General features: G+C 55.5%; 1 protein-coding gene across 1 annotated transcript; it reads right to left on the reverse strand.

The window, feature by feature from the left end:
• Positions 1 to 17,229: 17,229 nt before the first annotated feature.
• On the reverse strand, positions 17,230 to 18,168 carry LOC115337589 (olfactory receptor 14A16-like). Its single transcript, XM_030005964.2, has one exon. It carries the CDS (start codon positions 18,157 to 18,159, stop codon positions 17,230 to 17,232), a length of 930 nt encoding a protein of 309 aa, XP_029861824.1. The 5' UTR covers positions 18,160 to 18,168.
• Between the last annotated feature and the right edge of the window lie 773 nt (positions 18,169 to 18,941).

The raw sequence follows: 18,941 nt of genomic DNA on the forward strand, positions 1-18,941 counted from the left end.
CCTTGAGTCTGCACGTCAGTGTCCATACTGTCCATAGCCCCCACCATCCTGTGTTCAGAAGATAACACTCCCCCCTCCTTCTTTGCTTCACTTTTATACCTTACTTCTCTGAGATGCAGGGCTGGAGCTTGCCCCCATGGGAGTTTTGCAGGGGATGGAGGCTGTGTTTGCAGTGCCTATGTCTGTCACCCATCACCGTGGGGGTCTCACCCTGGGAACACTGCTCTCCCATGGGGTCTGCCAGCAGGAAGGCTCTAGGGTATAGGGCAGAGGAATCTGTGAGTCTTGGCTTCTCCCAGATCCCCCCAGGGTCACTCCAGGGGTGGAGGATCTCCCAGCAGCGAATGGGGCAATGCTGAAGTGGGAGAGGATGTTGGTGACAGCCGCCTCCTCCCCGCTTCTCCTCTAGGGCCAGATCCTGCTGCTTGCAGCAGTACTGACCTCCAGCAACTCCCCACAGGGAACCCTGCCACAGACAGCCAATGCACCTTCCAGCCCGCAGCAGAGGAGCCTTTTGGGGAAGTGCCGGAGGGATGTGGAGACCCACCAGCAGGACCAGGGAGAGCAGTTTGGGCACCAGGTCCTGCCAAGGAGTCAAACCCTTCTCCCTGCCTGGTTCCTGCATAAAAGGTTTCTCTGCCCGTGGGTGCTGGGGCAGCTGAAAGCCACAGCCAAGGGAGAGGGGCCCTGGCTCAGCTCCCAGCAGTGCCTCTTTTAGGGGAGGGACACAAAATCTCCTCTGCCATGGAAACGTGCCCAAGTGAGCATCCTCCCAGATGAGCCCTTCTCCAGGCCAGGGGCTGCACCACGGCTTTTGGCTGCTGCACCATGGCTTTTGGCTGCAGCACACATCTCCTGGGGATCCTTTCTCCATCCCCCCAGTCCTCCCACAGTGCTGAGGGAAAGGTGCCCCCATCCCCCCTGCTCCCATCCCTCTTGTACCTGCACACAAGTACCGCCCTGACACAAATCCGAACGGACATCCCTGGTGAGGCAGCAGGAGGGCAGGGGTGGGGGCTGGAGGAGAGCAGGAGGAGGGGGTCCCAGGGCTGCCGTGGGGCCTTACAGCCTCTGCTCAGGAAGATGGCAGCTCAGTGCCTTGACAAGAGTGCTCAGGGTCTGTGAGGGCCCAAGGCAGCAGGAGCAGCCCATGGAGACTGGGCTCCTGGCAGAGCATGAGGAGAGGGAATCCCAGCCCGTGTGTCCCAGAAAGCGGCTCTGCACCCTGTGCTGGGGCAGTGGGGAGCAGAGCTGCCTCCTAACCATGGTGGGAGGTAATCCATGGGCCACGTTTCCCCCTGGGGCTGGCTGGGGTGTTCGGGGCACTGCGGCCAACTCAGGGCTCACTTCTGTGGGGCCACAGCCCAGGGCTTACCCTGACACGGCAGCTCTGTCATGGCCTCTGCACTGTGGGACCAGCATGGCCCAGGCCCTGCCTGGGGCAAAGAGCAGCTGGGAAACCCTAGGGTGAGGAAATGGGTGCTCCCACTGCGGTGCATCACAGGGCCTATCAGAGAGCCATTTTGACTAGAAACTGCCTGTGGCCAGTAAGATGGAAATGTCTCTGTCAGCAGGTTTATTCCCCAGGGATCATGGGCTCTCGCTGCTCCACAGCCTGACCCCAAGCCTGCTGTCCCTGAGACATGCCCATCTCCCCACCTCCATGACTTTGTTCTCTGCTCCTCCTGATCAGCCTCAGGAAGATGCCCTGACACTTGGGCAGGCAAGCACCAGCTCCTGGGGGGTCTCATCCCCCCAGCTCTGCCTGTGCCCCTCACTGACACCCTGCAGCCCTTCCAGGAGGTATCTATCTCCCCCTGGGACCGCTGTGGAAAGACCAACCTCTGCACCCAGCCCTGGCACTTAGCACTTGCCCAGCCAGGAGGGCCAGGAGCAGGCAGAGGAGGGCCCCAAGGATGATGCAGATGATGACGGGCACTGAGACTCTCCCGCTGCCACTCAGGCGGCCCCAGGGGGAATCTGTGTGGGCAAGAATATGGAAAGGCCAGCACCAGGCCTGGGTGAGGTGGAAAAAGCACCATTCCTGACCCCCATCACACAAGGCAGCAGGGGGTGGAGGGCCCCAGGGATGTGTGATGGAGATGCTTCTACCCTGATGAGTAAATGACAACCTTCCCTACCCCCTCACCACCAGACCAGTGCCTTCTCCTGGGAGTTTCACACCCCAGCAAGGAGCCCCTTCCACCCAGCTGTGGGTCCCAGTCTTGCCCTGGGGATACCCAGCCCCAGGGGGAAGACAAGTTACCTGCTCGGGGTGGGGATGCTGCTGTCCTGGCTGTAGCTGCAGAGGAGGAAAAGGAGAGCTGGGCTGAGAGGGTGGGTGTGCAGGTACTGGGGAGCCTCCTCCCCAACACACCGTGTGTGTGTCTGTGGATGTCCCTGACACATCCCACCCAAATTGCCCCTCCTGCGGTGCTAGAAAGAGAGGCCAGGATAGGGCTCAGTGCCTCTGCTCTGTGTGGCAGGCAGGATGGCACAGGCAGCCCAGGGGTAACCCTGGGGCTGCAGGGCCCCACGGGCAATGGCCAGAAGACATCCAGTTCCACCGAGGCTGCTCCCCACTTGGCACCAGGCTCCTGCACTCCGCAGGAATGTTCTTGCTCTTGGGAGGTCAGGGGCCATGCCAGGACCAAGGGGGCAAAAAGCCTTCCCCACTGGTCATCCAGGACTCTGCCCCACGTCCCACGCTGGAAGATCTCCACTCGTCCGTCGCACCGGCTCCCTCCACCCACCAGCCGCAGGGATGCAAAGCCGGCTGAGCCTGGGGAGAGCAGAGATGCCACAGCCATTGGTGTCACCGGGGAGCATGGCATCCTTCAGGGAGCAGGGCGAGGGGGGATTTTCCAATCACACACAACAAGATTGAGCCTTTTGCTGATGAGAAGCGAGGGCACAACCCTCTTTGCAGCTCACACCCAGGTCTGCTGCTGCTGGGGACACCCAGGCACCTGCTGCCTGCGTGGTGGGATGAGGCTCTGCAGAGCTCTCTCTGGGGATGGGATGCAGTTGTCTGCAGCCAGAGAGGTGGAGCGCAGCCCTGCAGCCCTGTCCTGGGCTTGTCCCACAGTAGGAGAACAGAGGAGCTCAGGGCCTGGTGGTGGTGCTGGGGCCTAAGCCACTGCCCGGGGGGCAGATGCCTGCCTCCATTCAGCCCTCAGCTCTCCCAAAGTAGAGCGGTCACTCTGAGCAGGCAAAGCCCTCCAGATGGCTCCTGGGGAAGACAGGGTTTCTCCAGGGAGAAATTCAGCTTTGCACTGCCATGGGATCCCTGCTTTGGGTGGCCACGTCACACACAAAGGGCAAATGGAGTTAATGCAGCATTTTTCCAGCACTCACCTGAGCAAACGACAGCAGCGTTGTTCCCGTGGGAGCATGGTGAGGCCCCCAGGGTGATCACTGGGCACTGTCCCAGGTGGGCTTCTGTCCTGTCACAGTGGAATGAGTCTCTCCAGACAGGGCCAGTCCCTCTCCCAAAATGCTCTTCTCCAGGAATGGACTCAGCAAACCCACAGTTGAGTTGACGACAGAGAACGTGGGCATCCGAGAGATCCCAGCGGGAGGCACAGAGAGTCCCCCAGGTCCCCAGCACCTGGACCTCTACCGTCCCTGCACACGCTGTGCTGCTGTTCACCAGCCTAAATCCTGTGTATCCTGGGGAGAGACGAGGAGGAGAGAGGGTGGATTGGTGCTCATGTATTCTCAGTAGCTTGCGGACAGGCCAGAGGGACAGCATGCCTTTCTTCTCCTTCTGCACTATTTTCATGCTGCAGACAATGCCATCATCCCTCCTGTCCTCACACCTGGCCCAGCACGGTCATTGCTCTGTTCCCCAACCCCTGGCACAGCCCCGGTGTTCAGCACCCCTCCCTGAGTCCTTACGTGTGCAGGTGACAACAGCGCTGTTCGCGTGGGTGCAGGGCTGGTCCCTGGAGGACCCTCTGCGGCAGGAGATGAGCCGGGATTCATTCCCCACACACTGCAGCTCTCCATCCCAGATGGGACTGTTGCCTTCTCCAAAGTGAGCTGGCCCAGCAACAGGCAGGGCCACGCCGCACTGCAACTCCCTGCAGACCACATCAGCAGCGTTGGGACTAAAATGTGAATCACAGACAGTTTTCCACTGGTCCCTGTCATGGATCTCCACACGTCCTGAGCAGCGGCTCTTCCCTTCCACCAGCTGGACAAATCCTGGAAAAAAACATAACAGCTGGGAGTTCCCAGAGCCCTCTGGCAGTTAAATGCCCACGTCCCACATCATCTCCAAGCAAGCCATGACCAAACTGCGCATCACACATCCCAGAGGAAGTTGTTGGGGGAGTGTTGGTGACACAGGCACATCCAGACCCCCACGCACCCCATCTCTACACCATCAGAGCACCCGAGGGAATGTGTCTGTCGCAGACTCACAGCCACAGGTACTGCTCAGACAAACTGCTCCCACACAAGGTTCCCTGTGTTGCCTGGTGTGGTCTCCCCAGCACTGCAGTAGTGTGAGCAGTTTGGATCCAGAAGAACTGGCCCAGAAGATAATGACTGCTGCAGCCTGCTCAGCCCCTGCAGAGCTTTGGGCCAGGCAGGACCATCACCCCGATGCAACCAGAAGCACCCCCTGATCCCAGGGGTGTTGGAAGGTTCATTTTAGGCAGAAGATGTCACAGAGCACAGAAACGGCGCAGCTGCTATCATGCCTGGTGCCTGTGCAGGTCCCTCTGATGTCTGCTCGGGGGGAGGGTGTTCTCAGCCAGGGACACAGTGCTGTGCGTGGAGGTGTCCACAACCCAGATGGATGCCCGGACAGAGGGGCAGGAGACTCCCACTGGGCCCCTGCCAGCTCTCAGAGAACAGCAGGCACAGACGAGGATCAGTAACTGCTGCCAAAGCCCCCGTGTCGTCGGGCAGCGTGGTGAGCCGTGGGCAGGCAGGAGAGATTGAGCAGTAGGTCAGCGCTGCCTGCACGGGGTCATGTCCTCGTGGGGCTCTCACAGCCCCAGGGATTTCCCAGTGCCTGCCTGTCACTGTGGTGATACAGGAGGGAGCAGCCAGAGCCAAGCAGCTGCCAAGCCCCTAACCCTCACAAATGCTGGTCCACACAGCCGAGCCCTGGGCACAGGCAGTGAAGGGCTTTGTGGCCACCCTGCTCCATTCCCCAGGGCCCAGCACTCATCCTCTCTGAAAAGCCCATTTGATTCAGGTGAGGTACTCATGCCTGTGAAGGGGAATGACCCAGGAGGATCAGCCATCTCATGCCGTTCCTCCAAAGCGTGGAGTGCCGAGCAAGTGTCCCCGGGTGTTTCCAGCACAGGGACCCTCAGCATTGTTGGCTGCAAACTGGCAGAACGGGTGGAGATCGATGAAGCCCAATGGACACCCCGGGGAAGGGATGGAGGATTCATCTGCAGCCCAAGATACTGACTGAGGCAGACAGAGACACTCTGGCAAGGTCAGACCACCCTGGGGTAGGATCCCTCTGGGCCTTCCCCAAGGACTGGGGACATCAGCAATGACAGTCCCAGCCTGGCAGTTAGACCAGTATCACTGGGCCCTGCTCTGGTGTCCACTTGTTGCTCCATGAGAACACAGCCAAGGTCCCTTCCCCCACCCCAGACCCAAAGGCAGGCAACAGGCTGTCCCCTTACCTGAACACGTCACTCCAGCATCCTCACTGTGGTCACAGTTACGTTCACCCCATCCTCTGTGTTTGCAGTCAGACAGGGCAGACTCGGTGCCTTTACAGCCAACATCATCCATCCAAATGGGGCCAGATCCTGGCCCAAACTGTCCATCCTGAGGAGCTCCAACAGCAGACCCACAGCCCAGCTGCTTACAAACCACTGCTGCATCGTTCATGCTCCAGTTGTCATCACACACGGTCCCCCACTGGCCATTGTGTTTCACCTCCACTCTCCCAGCACAGCGCCTGCCGCCATCCGCCAGCCTCACCTCCGCAGCCCCTTCAAACAGCAGCATGGGATGGGTCAGGAGAGTGCCAAACCCCAGCACTGCAGGTCTGGGGGAACCGCCTACCTGGGCCAAATCACAGGTACCAGGGTAGGAGCCCTCTCCCCTCCAAGTCTGCCCCCAGTGCAGTGCAGGGGTCCCTTCTACCCCCACGGGCTGCGCAAGGCTGTGGGTGCCCAGTTCCAGCCCAGCTGGGTCACTTGCCATCCCACTGCACAAGGCAGCTCTTCCCACCCCAACAGCCACCTGCCCCCCACCCACACACTGCCCAGCGCTGCACTGGACACCCGCTACTCCCCAGCCTAGCACCCCTCCACAGCTCATTGTACCCAGGCCTGCAGCTTCCAGCACCAGCCTGCACCTGCCCCAGCACCATCCAAACCCATCCCCACCCCCCAGGCTTTCTGGGTTCCCAAGGAGCACTGAGATGATTCTGAGGATCCCCCAACCCATGTCCCCTCCTCAGCCCTAGTGTCAGCCCAGTCCATGCCCTGGGCCAAGCTCCCCAGGAAGGATGTCTCTCTACTGTCGATGCCCCGGTCCCCTTCTCTCTGTGGGGTCCGAACTGCTCTCACGCGTTCAGGGGTCGCCTGGACAAAGGGGGCAGTGAGCAGCACACAAACCCTCCAAGGTACCCTAGAGCTCAGCAGTGCCCTGGGCATCTCTGGGTGCTGCCATCACCAGCTAGGCCACCACCAGCTCCAGAGGTACGTTGCTGGGGATCAGGGGATGCCAAAGGGGTACCCCAGGACAGGGTGTCTATCAATCCAGCCAGGCACAGGCTGCCCGGAACACTGGAGCCCTGGGAAAAGGAGCTATTCTCGCCCACCCAGATGGGCACAGGGAAAGGCACAGGGTCCATGGACCTGAGCACCTCCTGCCCCTCATCTCAGGAGCACCTGCAAAGAAACCCCATTCCCAGACAAATCCCAATGACCACACTGGTACCTGCTGGCCCTGGGCTGTGGGACAAGGGAGTCGGCACTTACCCCTGCACAGCTGTACCCAGAGGAGCAGCCACAGCATCTGAGGGGACAGGAGACCCTCGGTGCCCATCCTGAGCCTCCTGCCCTGCCAGCACATCCCTGCTGCGCCGCACTCCCTGCCACGGCTTCTGGGGACTCATGGGGACAACGACGACAGGGAGGGCAAGATATCTCTGCAGATGCCAGCCCAGCTACAGGAGGAGCCAATCGAAGCAGCAGCACCTTTTTAGACATTATCGGGAGCCATCTCCCATCCGACACAGCCCAGCCCTCCAATGAACTTCTCCTGCGCCATTCATGACCATATATGAGAGATGGCTCCGCTACAGGTGTCACGTCACTGTGGTGGGGGCCGTCAGAAGACAGGGCCAGTTGTGGGGGGGGAACAGGTTTTTCACCCCCTGAACCATGCCGTGTGGACTAGGAGGACTGAGCATCTCCTATTCCGGGCACATCCAAGAGCCCCAGGTGCGAGTGTCCAGCCACCCCTGTGCCGTGGGAATCACAGGGCTGAGACTGCACGGGGGGCTGTGTCAGGAAGGGAAGGAAACAGCCCCTGCCCATGCTTCAGACCCCGCTCTGCTGGGAGCAGCTGGGAAAGGGCCTTGGCCAGGGGAAGAGCTCCATTCCACGAGTGCCAGCTCGTTCGTCCCTCCCTGGAGAGCCCCACGGAAGGTCCCTTCCAATGAGCTGGAGCTGGGACACGTCTCTGTCCCGGCAGCAGACATGCAGCCCAGAGGCTCAGGCACATCCCTGACTCTCGGCATGTCACCGAGGGGCCGTTATTCCCTGCGGGTGGCTCGGGAGCTGCAGCCTGCAGGTGCACAAACCACAGCGCACGTGGCCTCGCAGCGCTCCCCGCGCTCCGGAGGAAGTCTGTGGTTTCCTCCTGGCGCCGTGCCCAGGCACATCCCTGCGGTGCCCCCGAGCCGCCCCTACCCCGACTGCTCCAGCCAGGGCTGCAGGGGCTGCTCCTTCGGCCTCGCAGAGACGGGGCCGGGCGGATCCCGTCCCCTCTGATGCCCTTGTGACAGCACACGGCCGCTCTGCACCGAGCCCCGCGGCCATGGGGTGCCATCGGTGACGTGAACACTGCCGTCCTCCCACGGCCACCGCTGCGTGCTCATGATTTATACTGACGGTGAACTCACAGCCTTCCTACTGCCACCGCTGCGTGTGCCTGAGTTACAGTGCCACACGTGTGGGCGCGGTGGATGGACTTCTGCTAACGATCGGTCTTCCAAAAAGCCGTGTTTGGTCGTGGTCTGAATAGTATTTTGGTGACACCAGAAGCACCTGCCCAAGCTATGTTCCAGCGCCTGTCCTATCAGCTCTCCAGGCACCAGTGACATCACAAGTTCATCCATACACAGCCACATGCATACTCCTAGCCTATCTGCTACTCAGCCACAGGTGACGTCATAGTATTTGCATCTGACATGGGCCTGCTCCTGGCCTATCGGCTATTCAGACACCAATGACCTCAAAACCACCGACACAAACCAGGGAGCTGCTCCTGCCCTATCAGCTACTCAGGCAGCAGTGACATTAGAAGCACCTACACGTGCCGTTGGCCTACTCCAGGCCTATGAGCTACTCAGGCAGGAGTGACCTCATGAGCACAGACACAAGCCATGGGCCAGCTCCTGCTCTATCAGCTACTCAGGCACCAGTGACGTCACATGTACGTGTACACCCATTTGCCAGGTACTTCCTGGTGCAGTAGTCTGCCTCTGGTGACCTTACAAGAACCTGTAAGGGCCATGCACCTGGTCCTGGCCTATCAGCCCTTCAGGCCAGAGTGACAACACAAGTACATACCCAAGCCATGTGTCTCTCTGTCCTGGTTTCAGCTGGGATAGAGTTAATTGTCTTCCTAGTAGCTGGTACAGTGCTATGCTTTGAGTTCAGTATGAGAAGAATGTTGATAACACTCATGTTTTCCGCTGTTGCTAAGTAATATTTAGTCTCAAGTCAAGGATTTTTCAGCTTCTCATGCCCAGCCAGCGAGAAAGCTGAAGGGGCACAAGACGTTGGCACAGGTCACAGCCACGGCAGCTGACTCAAAGCAGCCAACGGGGTATTCCATACAATGTGATGTCACATTTGGTATGCAAACTGGGGGGAGTGAGGGCAGGGGGATCGCCGCTCAGGGACTAACTGTGCGTTGATGGGCGGGTGGTGACCAATTGCACTGTGCATCATTTGTACATTCCAATCCTTTTATCATTACTGCTGTCATTTTATTAGTATTATCATTATCATTATTAGTTTCTTCTTTTCTCTTCTATTAAACCGTTCTTATCTCAACCCACGAGTTTTACTTCTTTTCCCCATTTTCTCCCCCATCCCACTGGGTGGGGGGAGAGTGAGTGAGCGGCTGTGTGGTGCTTAGTTGCTGGCTGGGGTTAAACCACGACACTCCCTCTTGCCTATCAGCTACTCAGGCACCAGTGAGCTGGCCACCACATCTCCACCTACTTGCTCTCTGCTTGCCTGTGAGATGCAAAGGCACAAGTGACCTCGCAAGCTCTGACACAAGCCACGCCCCTACTCTTAGCCTATCAGCTACTCAGGTATCAGTAATCTCACAACCACTTACACAAGCCATGTGCCAGCTCCCAGCCTATGATCTACTCAGGCACCAGTGACCTCACAAGCACATACCAACCTATTTTCTATGTGCTCATCTGCTTTGGGTGACCCCATGTGGCAGCCCCCACCCAGTCACTTGCTCACTCCCCACCGGTGGGATGGCAGAGGAAAATGGAAGGACAAAAGCGAGAAAAAAAAATCTCAATGGTTGAGATAAAGAGAGTTTAATAAGTGGATTACTTCTTCTACTTTGAAGAACGCCCAGCACTCCCCTAGTTCTATCACTGACTATGACGTCATATGGTGTGGAATATCCCTTTGGTCCATTGGTGTCAGCTGTCCTGACTTTGTCCCCTCCCAGCCTCTTGCTACCCCCATCCTCCTCGCTGTGGGGGCAGAGTGAGCAACAGAGAAGGCCTTGATGCTGTGCAAGCGCTGCTCAGCAGTAGCTACAATGTCAGTGTGTTATCAGTCAACACTCGTTTGACCACCAAGGCAAAGCTCGGCACCATAGGGGCTGCTAACAAGAAAATTAACGCCATCCCAGCCAGACCCAGTACAATCTTCACACCTTGTTCCCTCCCATTTACATCCTGCTCAGTTCCTACAGGATTCAATACATTTACATCCGCCATCACCACCCCCTTCCCCATCCTTTGACAGGACGTACACACAGAATACTGGGTTTGGCTGGTGTGGCTCAGGTGGACCTGCACAAGTGCCAGCACACTCCTGACCTCTCCCCTCCCTCAGTCAGCCAGAGCTTTTTGAAACATTTGATCAGGTTATCAATCTAAGGACAAGGAAATGTGTATAGCACCAGCCTGCACCCCACAGTGGTCTTACAGGTAGCTGTGAGATCCCCCACAACCCCATGGGGAAAGGGAGTTCCCCACTACCATCCTATCTCTCTGCTTGGAACCTCAAAAGCCACTTTGCAGTTCCTGGGCTCACTGGCTAGTTCCACTGGTGCACATGGTCTTTTCTGAGATTCTCTTTGGGTCTTTTCCGTATTGTCCCCATGCACATATTCTTCTGAAGTTGGCACTTAGTCCTGCTTTTCCATGTTTGCAGATGGCGTTGCCTGTGACTTGCAGCACCGAGGAAAGCTCAGAGTCTGCCCCAGTAACCCTGCATGGCCATCCTGCTGGGCTGGGCTGGGATGTGGGGACCTCCCAGGCTGGTTCACAGGATACTGGCGTAACTGTCGGCAGCATTCAGTCAGCGACTTGGCCACCAGAGGCAACTGTAATTCGGTGGCTAAGTGCTAGATTGAGGTGGACTGCGAGGTTCCCGAGGCCCAGGAGCGTTGGGGAAGAGCAGAGGGACTGTTGAGAGACGGCAGCTCTCGCGAGAGAGTCTGACGCGGCGTGGGCATTGCCAGGGGGAACCGCGGGAGATCTGAATGGCCCTGAGGAGCGCCAGCGACCAGGAGCATGGCGAACAGGGCGGGCAAACAGGGCGTGGCGCGTCAGAAAAGGCGTGGCATGGCAGTTCCCGTGGCAGTTCATGCAGGCAGGGTGTGCAGGTAGGGTGTAGCCCCCCTCTCTTCCCAGCTTGAGAAGGCTACTTAAGCAGTGGGCATCAGCCCAGAGGGACACCCAGGTATGGTTGCCACTCGGGTGAAAGCCATTGTTAGGAAAAAATGTGGCGACACAGACAGAGCTTCCATGTAAACGTGCTGCTGTCCAGGTCTCTGGCTGCAGGGAGTGCCTGAGTCTATCACTGATGACGGAGGGCAGTGGGGACACCTCTTGTGTGAGGTGTGACCAGGTGGATGATCTGCTCAGCCTGGTGGAAAAGATGAAGAAGGAAGTGGAAAGGTTGAGGAGTATCAGGGAGTGTGAGAGGGAGATAGATTGGTGGGCCCACACTCTACCATCGCTGAGACAGAGGCAGCAGATGGAGGTTCTGCAAGAAGCGGAGGTTCCCCTGCCCTCTTGCCACCAGGCAGCCACCGCTTTGGACTTCCAGAGGGCAAACTTTGGCCTCTTCAAGGCACTGGTTGAGAGAGTCCCTTGGGAGATGGTCCTGAAGGGCAAGGGGGTCCAGGAGGGGTGGACATTCTTTAAGAAGGAAATCTTAATGGCTCACGACCAGGCTATTCGCATGTGCCTCAAGTCGAACCACCGAGGAAAACAGCCAGCCTGGCTGAACAGGGAGCTTTTGCTAGAAGTCAAGAAAAAAAGGAGAGTTTATCATCTCTGGAAGAAGGGGCGGGCAACTTGGGATGAGTACAGGGATCTTGTTTAGATCATACAGAGAGGAAATTAGAAAGGCAAAAGCTCATCTAGAACTCAATCTGGCCACTATTGTAAGGGACAACAAAAAATGTTTTTACAAATATGTTAACAGTAAAAAGAATCCCAAGGAGAAGATCTATCCTTTAGTGGATACAGAAGGGAACGTAGCCACCAGAGATGAGGAAAAGGCCCGAGGTACTTTAATGCTGCCTTTGCCTCAGTCTTTAATAAGGAGACCAGTTATCCTCAGGGTACTCCGCCCCCTGAGCTGGAAGGTGAGGATGAAGAGCAGAATATACTGCCCTTAATCCAGGAAGAAATAGTTAGTGACCTACTACGCCATCTGGATGATCACAAATCTGTGGGACCCGACGGGATCCATCCAAGAATACTGAGGGAACTGGCGGAGGTCCTTGCCAAGCCACTCTCCATCATCTATCAGCAATCCTGGTCAACAGGGGAGGTCCCAGAGGACTGGAGGCTTGCCCATGTGACGCCCATTCACAAGAAGGGTCAGAGGGAGGATCCGGGGAACTACAGGCCTGCCAGCCTGACCTCGGTACCGGGGAAGATTATGGAACAGTTTGTCTTGAGAGCACTCACATGGCAAGTCCAGGACAAGCAGGGGATCAGGCCCAGTCAGCATGGGTTTACGAAAGGCAGGTCCTGCTTGACCAACCTGATCTCCTTCTATGACCAGGTGACCCACCTAGTGGATGAGGGAAAGGCTGTGGAAGTTATCTCCCTTGACTTCGGCAAGGCCTTTGACACTGTCTCTCATGGCATACTCCTTGAGAAGCTGGCATCTCATGGCTTGGACAAGTGTACTCTTCACTGGGTGAAAAACTGTCTGGATGGACGAGCCCGGAAGGTTGTGGTGAATGGGGTGAAATCCAGTTGGCGGCGGGTCACAAGTGGTGTTCCCCAGGGCTCGGTGTTGGGCCCCGTTCTGTTTAAGATCTTTATCGATGATTTGAATGAGGGGATGGAGTGCACCCTTAGCAAGTTTGTGGATGACACCAAGCTGGGAGGCAGGGTTGATCTGCTTGAGGGTAGGGAGGCTCTACAAAGAGAACTGGACAGGCTGGATTGATGGGTTGAGGCCAATCATATGAAGTTCAACAAGGCCAAGTGCCGGGTCCTGCACTTTCGTCACAGCAACCCCATGCAGGGCTACAGGCTTGGGGAAGAGTGGCTGGAAAGCTGCCCAGCAGAGAAAGACCTGGGGGTCCTGGTTGACAGCTGGCTGAATATGAGCCAGCAGTGTGCCCAGGTGGCCAAGAAGGCCAACGGCATCCTGGCCTGTATCAGAAATAGTGTGGCCAGCAGGAGCAGGGAGGTGGTTGTTCCCCTGTACTTGGCACTGGGGAGGCCGCACCTCGAGTAATGTGTTCAGTTTTGGGCCCCTCACTACAAGAAAGACATTGAGTTGCTGGAGCGCGTCCAGAGAAGGGCAACCAAGTTGGTGAGGGGCCTGGAGTATAAGTCTTACGAGGAGCAGCTGAGGGAGCTGGGGCTGTTTAGTCTAGAGAAAAGGAGGCTGAGGGGAGACCTTATCGCTCTCTACAACTACTTGAAAGAGGGTTGTAGTGAGGTGCGTGATGGTTTCTTCTGTCAGGTGGCTGGAGATAGAATGAGAGGAAATGACCTCAAGCTGCAGCAAGGGAGGTTTAGGTTAGATATGAGGAAAAATTTCTTTACTGAGAAGGTTGTCAGACATTGGAATAGGCTGCCCAGGGAAGTGGTTCAGTCACCATCCCTGGAGGTATTCAAAGAGCGCGTAGACAAGGCACTTCAGGACATGGTTTAGTGGGCATGGTTGATGGTTGGACTCGATGATCTTGAAGGTCTTTTTCAACCTAAATGATTCTATGATTCTATGTATACTGCTGTGCTTCGTACTCGTGGCTAGAACGGTGCTGATAACACAACGGTGTTTTGGCTGGTACTGAGCAGTGCTCGCACCACATGAAGGCTGTCTCTCCAACCCCCCTCATAGCTCCTAGGCTCAGGGTGGGCAAATGGTTGGGAGGGGACATAGATGGGACAGCTTGACCTGAATTGACCAAAGGGATAGTCCATACCATATGACATCATGCCCCGCAATAAAAGCTGAGAGAAAGTGGTGGGGAGAGGGGATGACATTTGATATTAAGACATTTGTCTTCCAAAGCAGTCACTACATGTACTGAATCCTTGCCTCCCAGGAGGTGGCTGGACATTGTCTGCTGATGGGAAGCAGAGAATAAATCTCCTTCGGTTTTGTTTTGCTTCTGCATGTGGCCTTTGGGGTTTGCTTTATTTTTTCTCCACCCCCCCCCCCCCCTCCCCGGGTCCCCATTGAACTGCCTTTATCTTGACCCATGAGTTTTTTCACCTTATATTCTCCCCTTGTCCTGCTGAGGAGGGGGAGCGAGAGAGCAGCTTGCTGGGCACCTGATGGCCTGCCAAGTTTAACCCACCAGAGTCATCTTGCCCAACTCTCCTGCTATAGGCAGTGTTAACTAGACAAGATTGCTCAAGGACTCCCTGCAGCTTTGCATCATCCACAAAGGAGTTGAAAGAGCATTTTGTCCCACCATACAGAGAGAGAATAAAAATGTTCCACAGCAGTGGTCAAGGGCTGGTCACTGAGGGATGCCACTAGTAAGTGGCTGCCAGGAGGACTTTGTACCATGGATTATATTTGACTCTCATCATTCAGCCAACTTCCCACCCACCACGTATTCCACTCCTTCAGTCCAGCTGTCAACAATCTAGCTAGAAGGAGACTATGGGAGACCCCATCAAAGGCCTTGCTAATGTCCGGGTACACAACACCCCCTTCTTTTCCCTCCCACATGTGTTCTGCAATCCCTTTCTTGTCCTTCAAATGCCTGGAGGTGGCTGCAGGATGACTTGCCATATCACCTTCCCTGGTGGGACTGACCAGTCTGTAATTCTCCCAATCCTCCTTCCTGCCCTTTTTGAAGACTGGTTTCAGGTCTGCCTTTTCCAAGTCCCCAGGAACCTCTCTGATGGCTCTGGCCTTCCAAGGTGTTTGAGAGAGGTCTCACAATGACCCTGGCCAGCCTTCTCAATCTCCCTGACGCCAAAAGCCTTCTCAATATCCCGCACTTGCAGAGGAGTGCCCAAGACACAACACACGCCTGCCCAGGCCCTCACGACTAGTTCGGAAGAGAAAGAGAAGGGATTTCTTCCTACCAGCCCACAACTCCAATGGGCTCTCTCTGCAGCTCACAGCTTTCCTGTGCATTTTTCTCAGTGACCCCCTGCCCCTAAACTTTCTGGTCATCAGCCTGTAGGTTGAGGTTGGGGTTGAGCAGGGGCATGAGGATGGTGAAGAAAAAGGGCTTTGTTAAACTATCTCAGGAGGGCTGTTCTGGGCATCACACAGGCAAGGATGAGAGATGCTGTAGAAAACAGTGGCACTAGTGAGGTGAGAGGAGCAGGTGGAGGAGGCCTTCTGCCTGCCCACGCTGGGCAGGAGAGATTCCTCAGGGTGGCAGCTCTGATGCACACACAGGATGCCAACATGAACAGGAAGGGGAGGACTAGATCTGTAAAGCAGGTTATGAAAGCAAAGTGCATGAGTGTCATGGTGTCACTGCAGGAGAGTTCCAGCATTGGGGCAAAAACACAGAATCATGGAATCATAGAATGAATGGGTTGTGTTGGAAGGGACCTTTAAAAGTCATCTAGTTGAACTGCCCTGCAAGCAGCAGGAACATTTTCAACTAGATCAGGTTGCTCAGAGCCCTGTCCAACATGCCCTTGAAGCTTTCCAGGGATGGGGCATCTGCAACCTCTCTGGGCAATGTGTTCCAGTCTTTCACCAACTTCAAGAAGAAGTGGTCCAGTACATTGGGAACACAAAATGCATCTGGGACAAGAACAAAACGATTGCTCTGGATGACAGAAATCCCCCTAGACAAGGTGCGGCTGTCTTATGGAGACAACCCTTCCAGTTCATGAGTTTTGCAGAGAGCAGGGGGTGGCATACAACCAAGTACTCATCGTAGGATGTGGACACCAACAGGAAACACTCCATACATGCAAAAGATGCTGGAAATAGCACTAACATTGCTGTGAGCAGAGACTGCGCTGTCCTGTCAGGGGACGGTCAGGGTGGTGGAGTTGTAGCAGGTTTCCAAGTTTTCCACCAGCAGCCCCATGATGAGGGGGTTCCCAACCACAATCACAGGGCAGGTCATGAGAGAGAGGAGGAAGAGATTTTTCTGAAGGTTGGCGACATTCCCCATTCCCATTAGGGGAGACTCCACTGATGATGTCTGATTGTCCTAGTCCCCCTTTTCCATGGAAGTTTTAGGTCTTCATTTGCCCCCTCTCCTGGTAGGACACCTAGGGGTGAGAGCACTAGTTTCTCGGTTAGGTGCTTAAAGAAATTGTGGAGGAAGTTCAGAGAGGTGAAACATGGTGGAGGGGGTGTGCCTCTGGCTGCATTCATACTCCCTGGATGTGCTCTGTGCTTTGTGCAAGGTGAAAAATGCCATCTTCTAGAGGGCAACAACCTCTTGGAGGTAGGGTGAGAGGCCAGTGCTGGGAAGGGTGGTTGCAAAGGGTTGGTCTGTGATGATGGCCCAGGGGGACCTTCCCCAGGGTGTCCAGCGCACATGGGCACAGAGCAGACCCTGCTCTGCTGGTCCTTCAAGTCTGTCCCAGGAGGTCTGGCTGTGCAAGGACACTGCTCTGTGCCCCCCACCCTGCACACCTACACCCTGGTATTTTCTTTGCCAGGGCACTTTCTTGAGCAAGTTCTTGAGAGCAACTTTAAAAGAAGACCTAAGCCTTCAGGCACTGCCCTCAGGAGTTCCCCTTTCATGATGGAAATGCTGTTATGGAAGCCAGCTCTTTCTTAGAAGTGCCCATCGCCTATCCCTGCCTGGGATCATAGGACTGCCACACAGCAGGACCATGACTAAGCTGCAAGAGCACTCAGGCTTTAGACCAACACAAGGCCTCAGAAGGAGAGTGTAGAAGAGAAAAGAGAGCAGCTCTGGAAAGATCAAGTGCTGGTGCTCCCTGGCAGTACTGCTGTGCCAGGACTTTTCTCCCCTCCACCTATGCACGCAGGCACTGCCCTTGCAGCTCCAGAGAAGGTCTTGGAGGAAGCATCTCAGGAAAACAAGTCAGTGCAGGGTACTTCACTTTATTTAAATGCATGGCAGTCATGGCTCCTGATTTACACATAGCATTTGGGTCCCACAAGGCCAGTAGACACTGATGTAGAAATGGTACGACTAATGACATTCCTTTGTGGACAACATTATCACAAGTAAATAAAGAAAAAAAAAAAAGAAAAAAAATTCAACCAACCAACCAAAAAAAAAACAAATGGCAGAAAACAAGCTGGACCTATAAGGAGTTACCTTATAAGGAATTTGCAGAAGAAGATAGACAGTTTATTACTTCTGAAAATATCCAGTCATCAGTTTCCTCACGGCATCCTTGAGCTCCTGGTTCCTCATGCTGTAGATGAGGGGGTTCACGGCTGGAGGCACCACCGAGTACAGAACTGCCACCACCAGGTCCAGGGGTGGGGAGGAGATGGAGGGGGGCTTCAGGTAGCTGAACACACCAGTGCTGACATACAGGGAGACGATGGCCAAGTGAGGGAGGCACGTGGAAAAGGCTTTGTGCCGTCCCTGCTCAGAGGGGATTCTCAGCACAGCCCTGAAGATCTGCACATAGGACAGCACAATGAAAACAAAACAACCAAATGCTAAACAGACACCAACCAAAAGAAACCTGGCTACCCTGAGGTAGGAATGTGAGCAGGAGAGCTTGAGGATCTGGGGGATTTCACAGAAGAACTGGTCCACAGCATTGCCTTGGCAGAGGGGTACTGAAAATGTATTGGCCGTGTGCAGCACAGCAAAGAGAAACCCACTGCCCCAGGCAGCTGCTGCCATGTGGACACAAGCTCTTCTGCCCAGGAGGGTCCCGTAGTGCAGGGGTTTGCAGATGGCAACGTAGCGGTCATAGGCCATGACAGTGAGGAGAGAACACTCCGCTGTGATGAACAAGAGAAAGAAAAAGAGCTGTGCAGCACACCCTGGGTAGGAAATGCCTCTGGTGTCCCAGAGGGAATTGGCCATGGATTTGGGGACAGTGGTAGAAATGGATCCAAGGTCAAGGAAGGAGAGGTTGAGGAGGAAGAAGTACATGGGGGTGTGGAGATGGTTGCCACAGGCTACGGTGGTGATGATGAGGCCATTGCCCAGGAGGGCAGCCAGGTAGATGCCCAGGAAGAGCCAGAAGTGCAAGAGCTGCAGCTCCCGCGTGTCTGCAAAAGCCAGGAGGAGAAATTCACTTATGGAGCTGCTGTTGGACATCTGCTGCCTCTGGGCAGGTGGCACTGTTGACAGGAAAGGAAAAGACAGTGAGAATTTAGGAGAGACTTTTCAAGGAAGAAAACTAAAATCTTTCATTTCTCTCACAAACCCCCAGGTGTGCCATAAAGACCCAGGGCCTCTTCCATTGCCTCCCAAAGAGTCAGTCCTGCTCTACAGTAGCAGGTATGGACGAACGGGGGTGACCAGCTCTGATACTCACAGTTTCTATCAGATGAAATCCACTCGCTTGCAGAAGGGTTTTGGCATGATCTCTCACAATTCAGATGAACGGGAGTTGCTTACAATATTTTTCATTTTATTTTCTTTTAGATACTCCTGCCCTACCTGGGGAGTCTTCTTAAAAGCTGGAAATCCTCAGCATTTCTATCGTGAGACCTGAGTGGCAAAAGAGTTCACTGTCACTTAGTGCAGGCTGAGGGGAGCTGGTCTATCTATCAGTCTTCTTTCCAGCTACCCTGTGATCATATCTGCCTGACTTGGAGGATGCCTGCAGTCGTAAAAGAAATGGCACCCGGCTGAGAGTAGCGGAGTCTGGATTTAAAGCTCAGGTCTCCAATCTTCTCCCTCTTTCACAGAGTGCCTGAGGGTGACCTCCATGCTCCCCTTCTAGGCAAGGACATGCAGGACACCTTTCAGCTGTGCACATGCAGCTGCTCAACACCATTTCCATAGTCTTAGCACCTCTGGGGCTTCTTTATGGGTATCTCTGATATCACAAAGGTGCTGTGAGACCACTATGTCTGGTGTCAAGCTCACAGCTG

Source organism: Aquila chrysaetos, assembly GCF_900496995.4.
Source record: "Aquila chrysaetos chrysaetos chromosome W unlocalized genomic scaffold, bAquChr1.4 W_unloc_5, whole genome shotgun sequence".
Lineage (NCBI taxonomy): Eukaryota > Metazoa > Chordata > Aves > Accipitriformes > Accipitridae > Aquila > Aquila chrysaetos.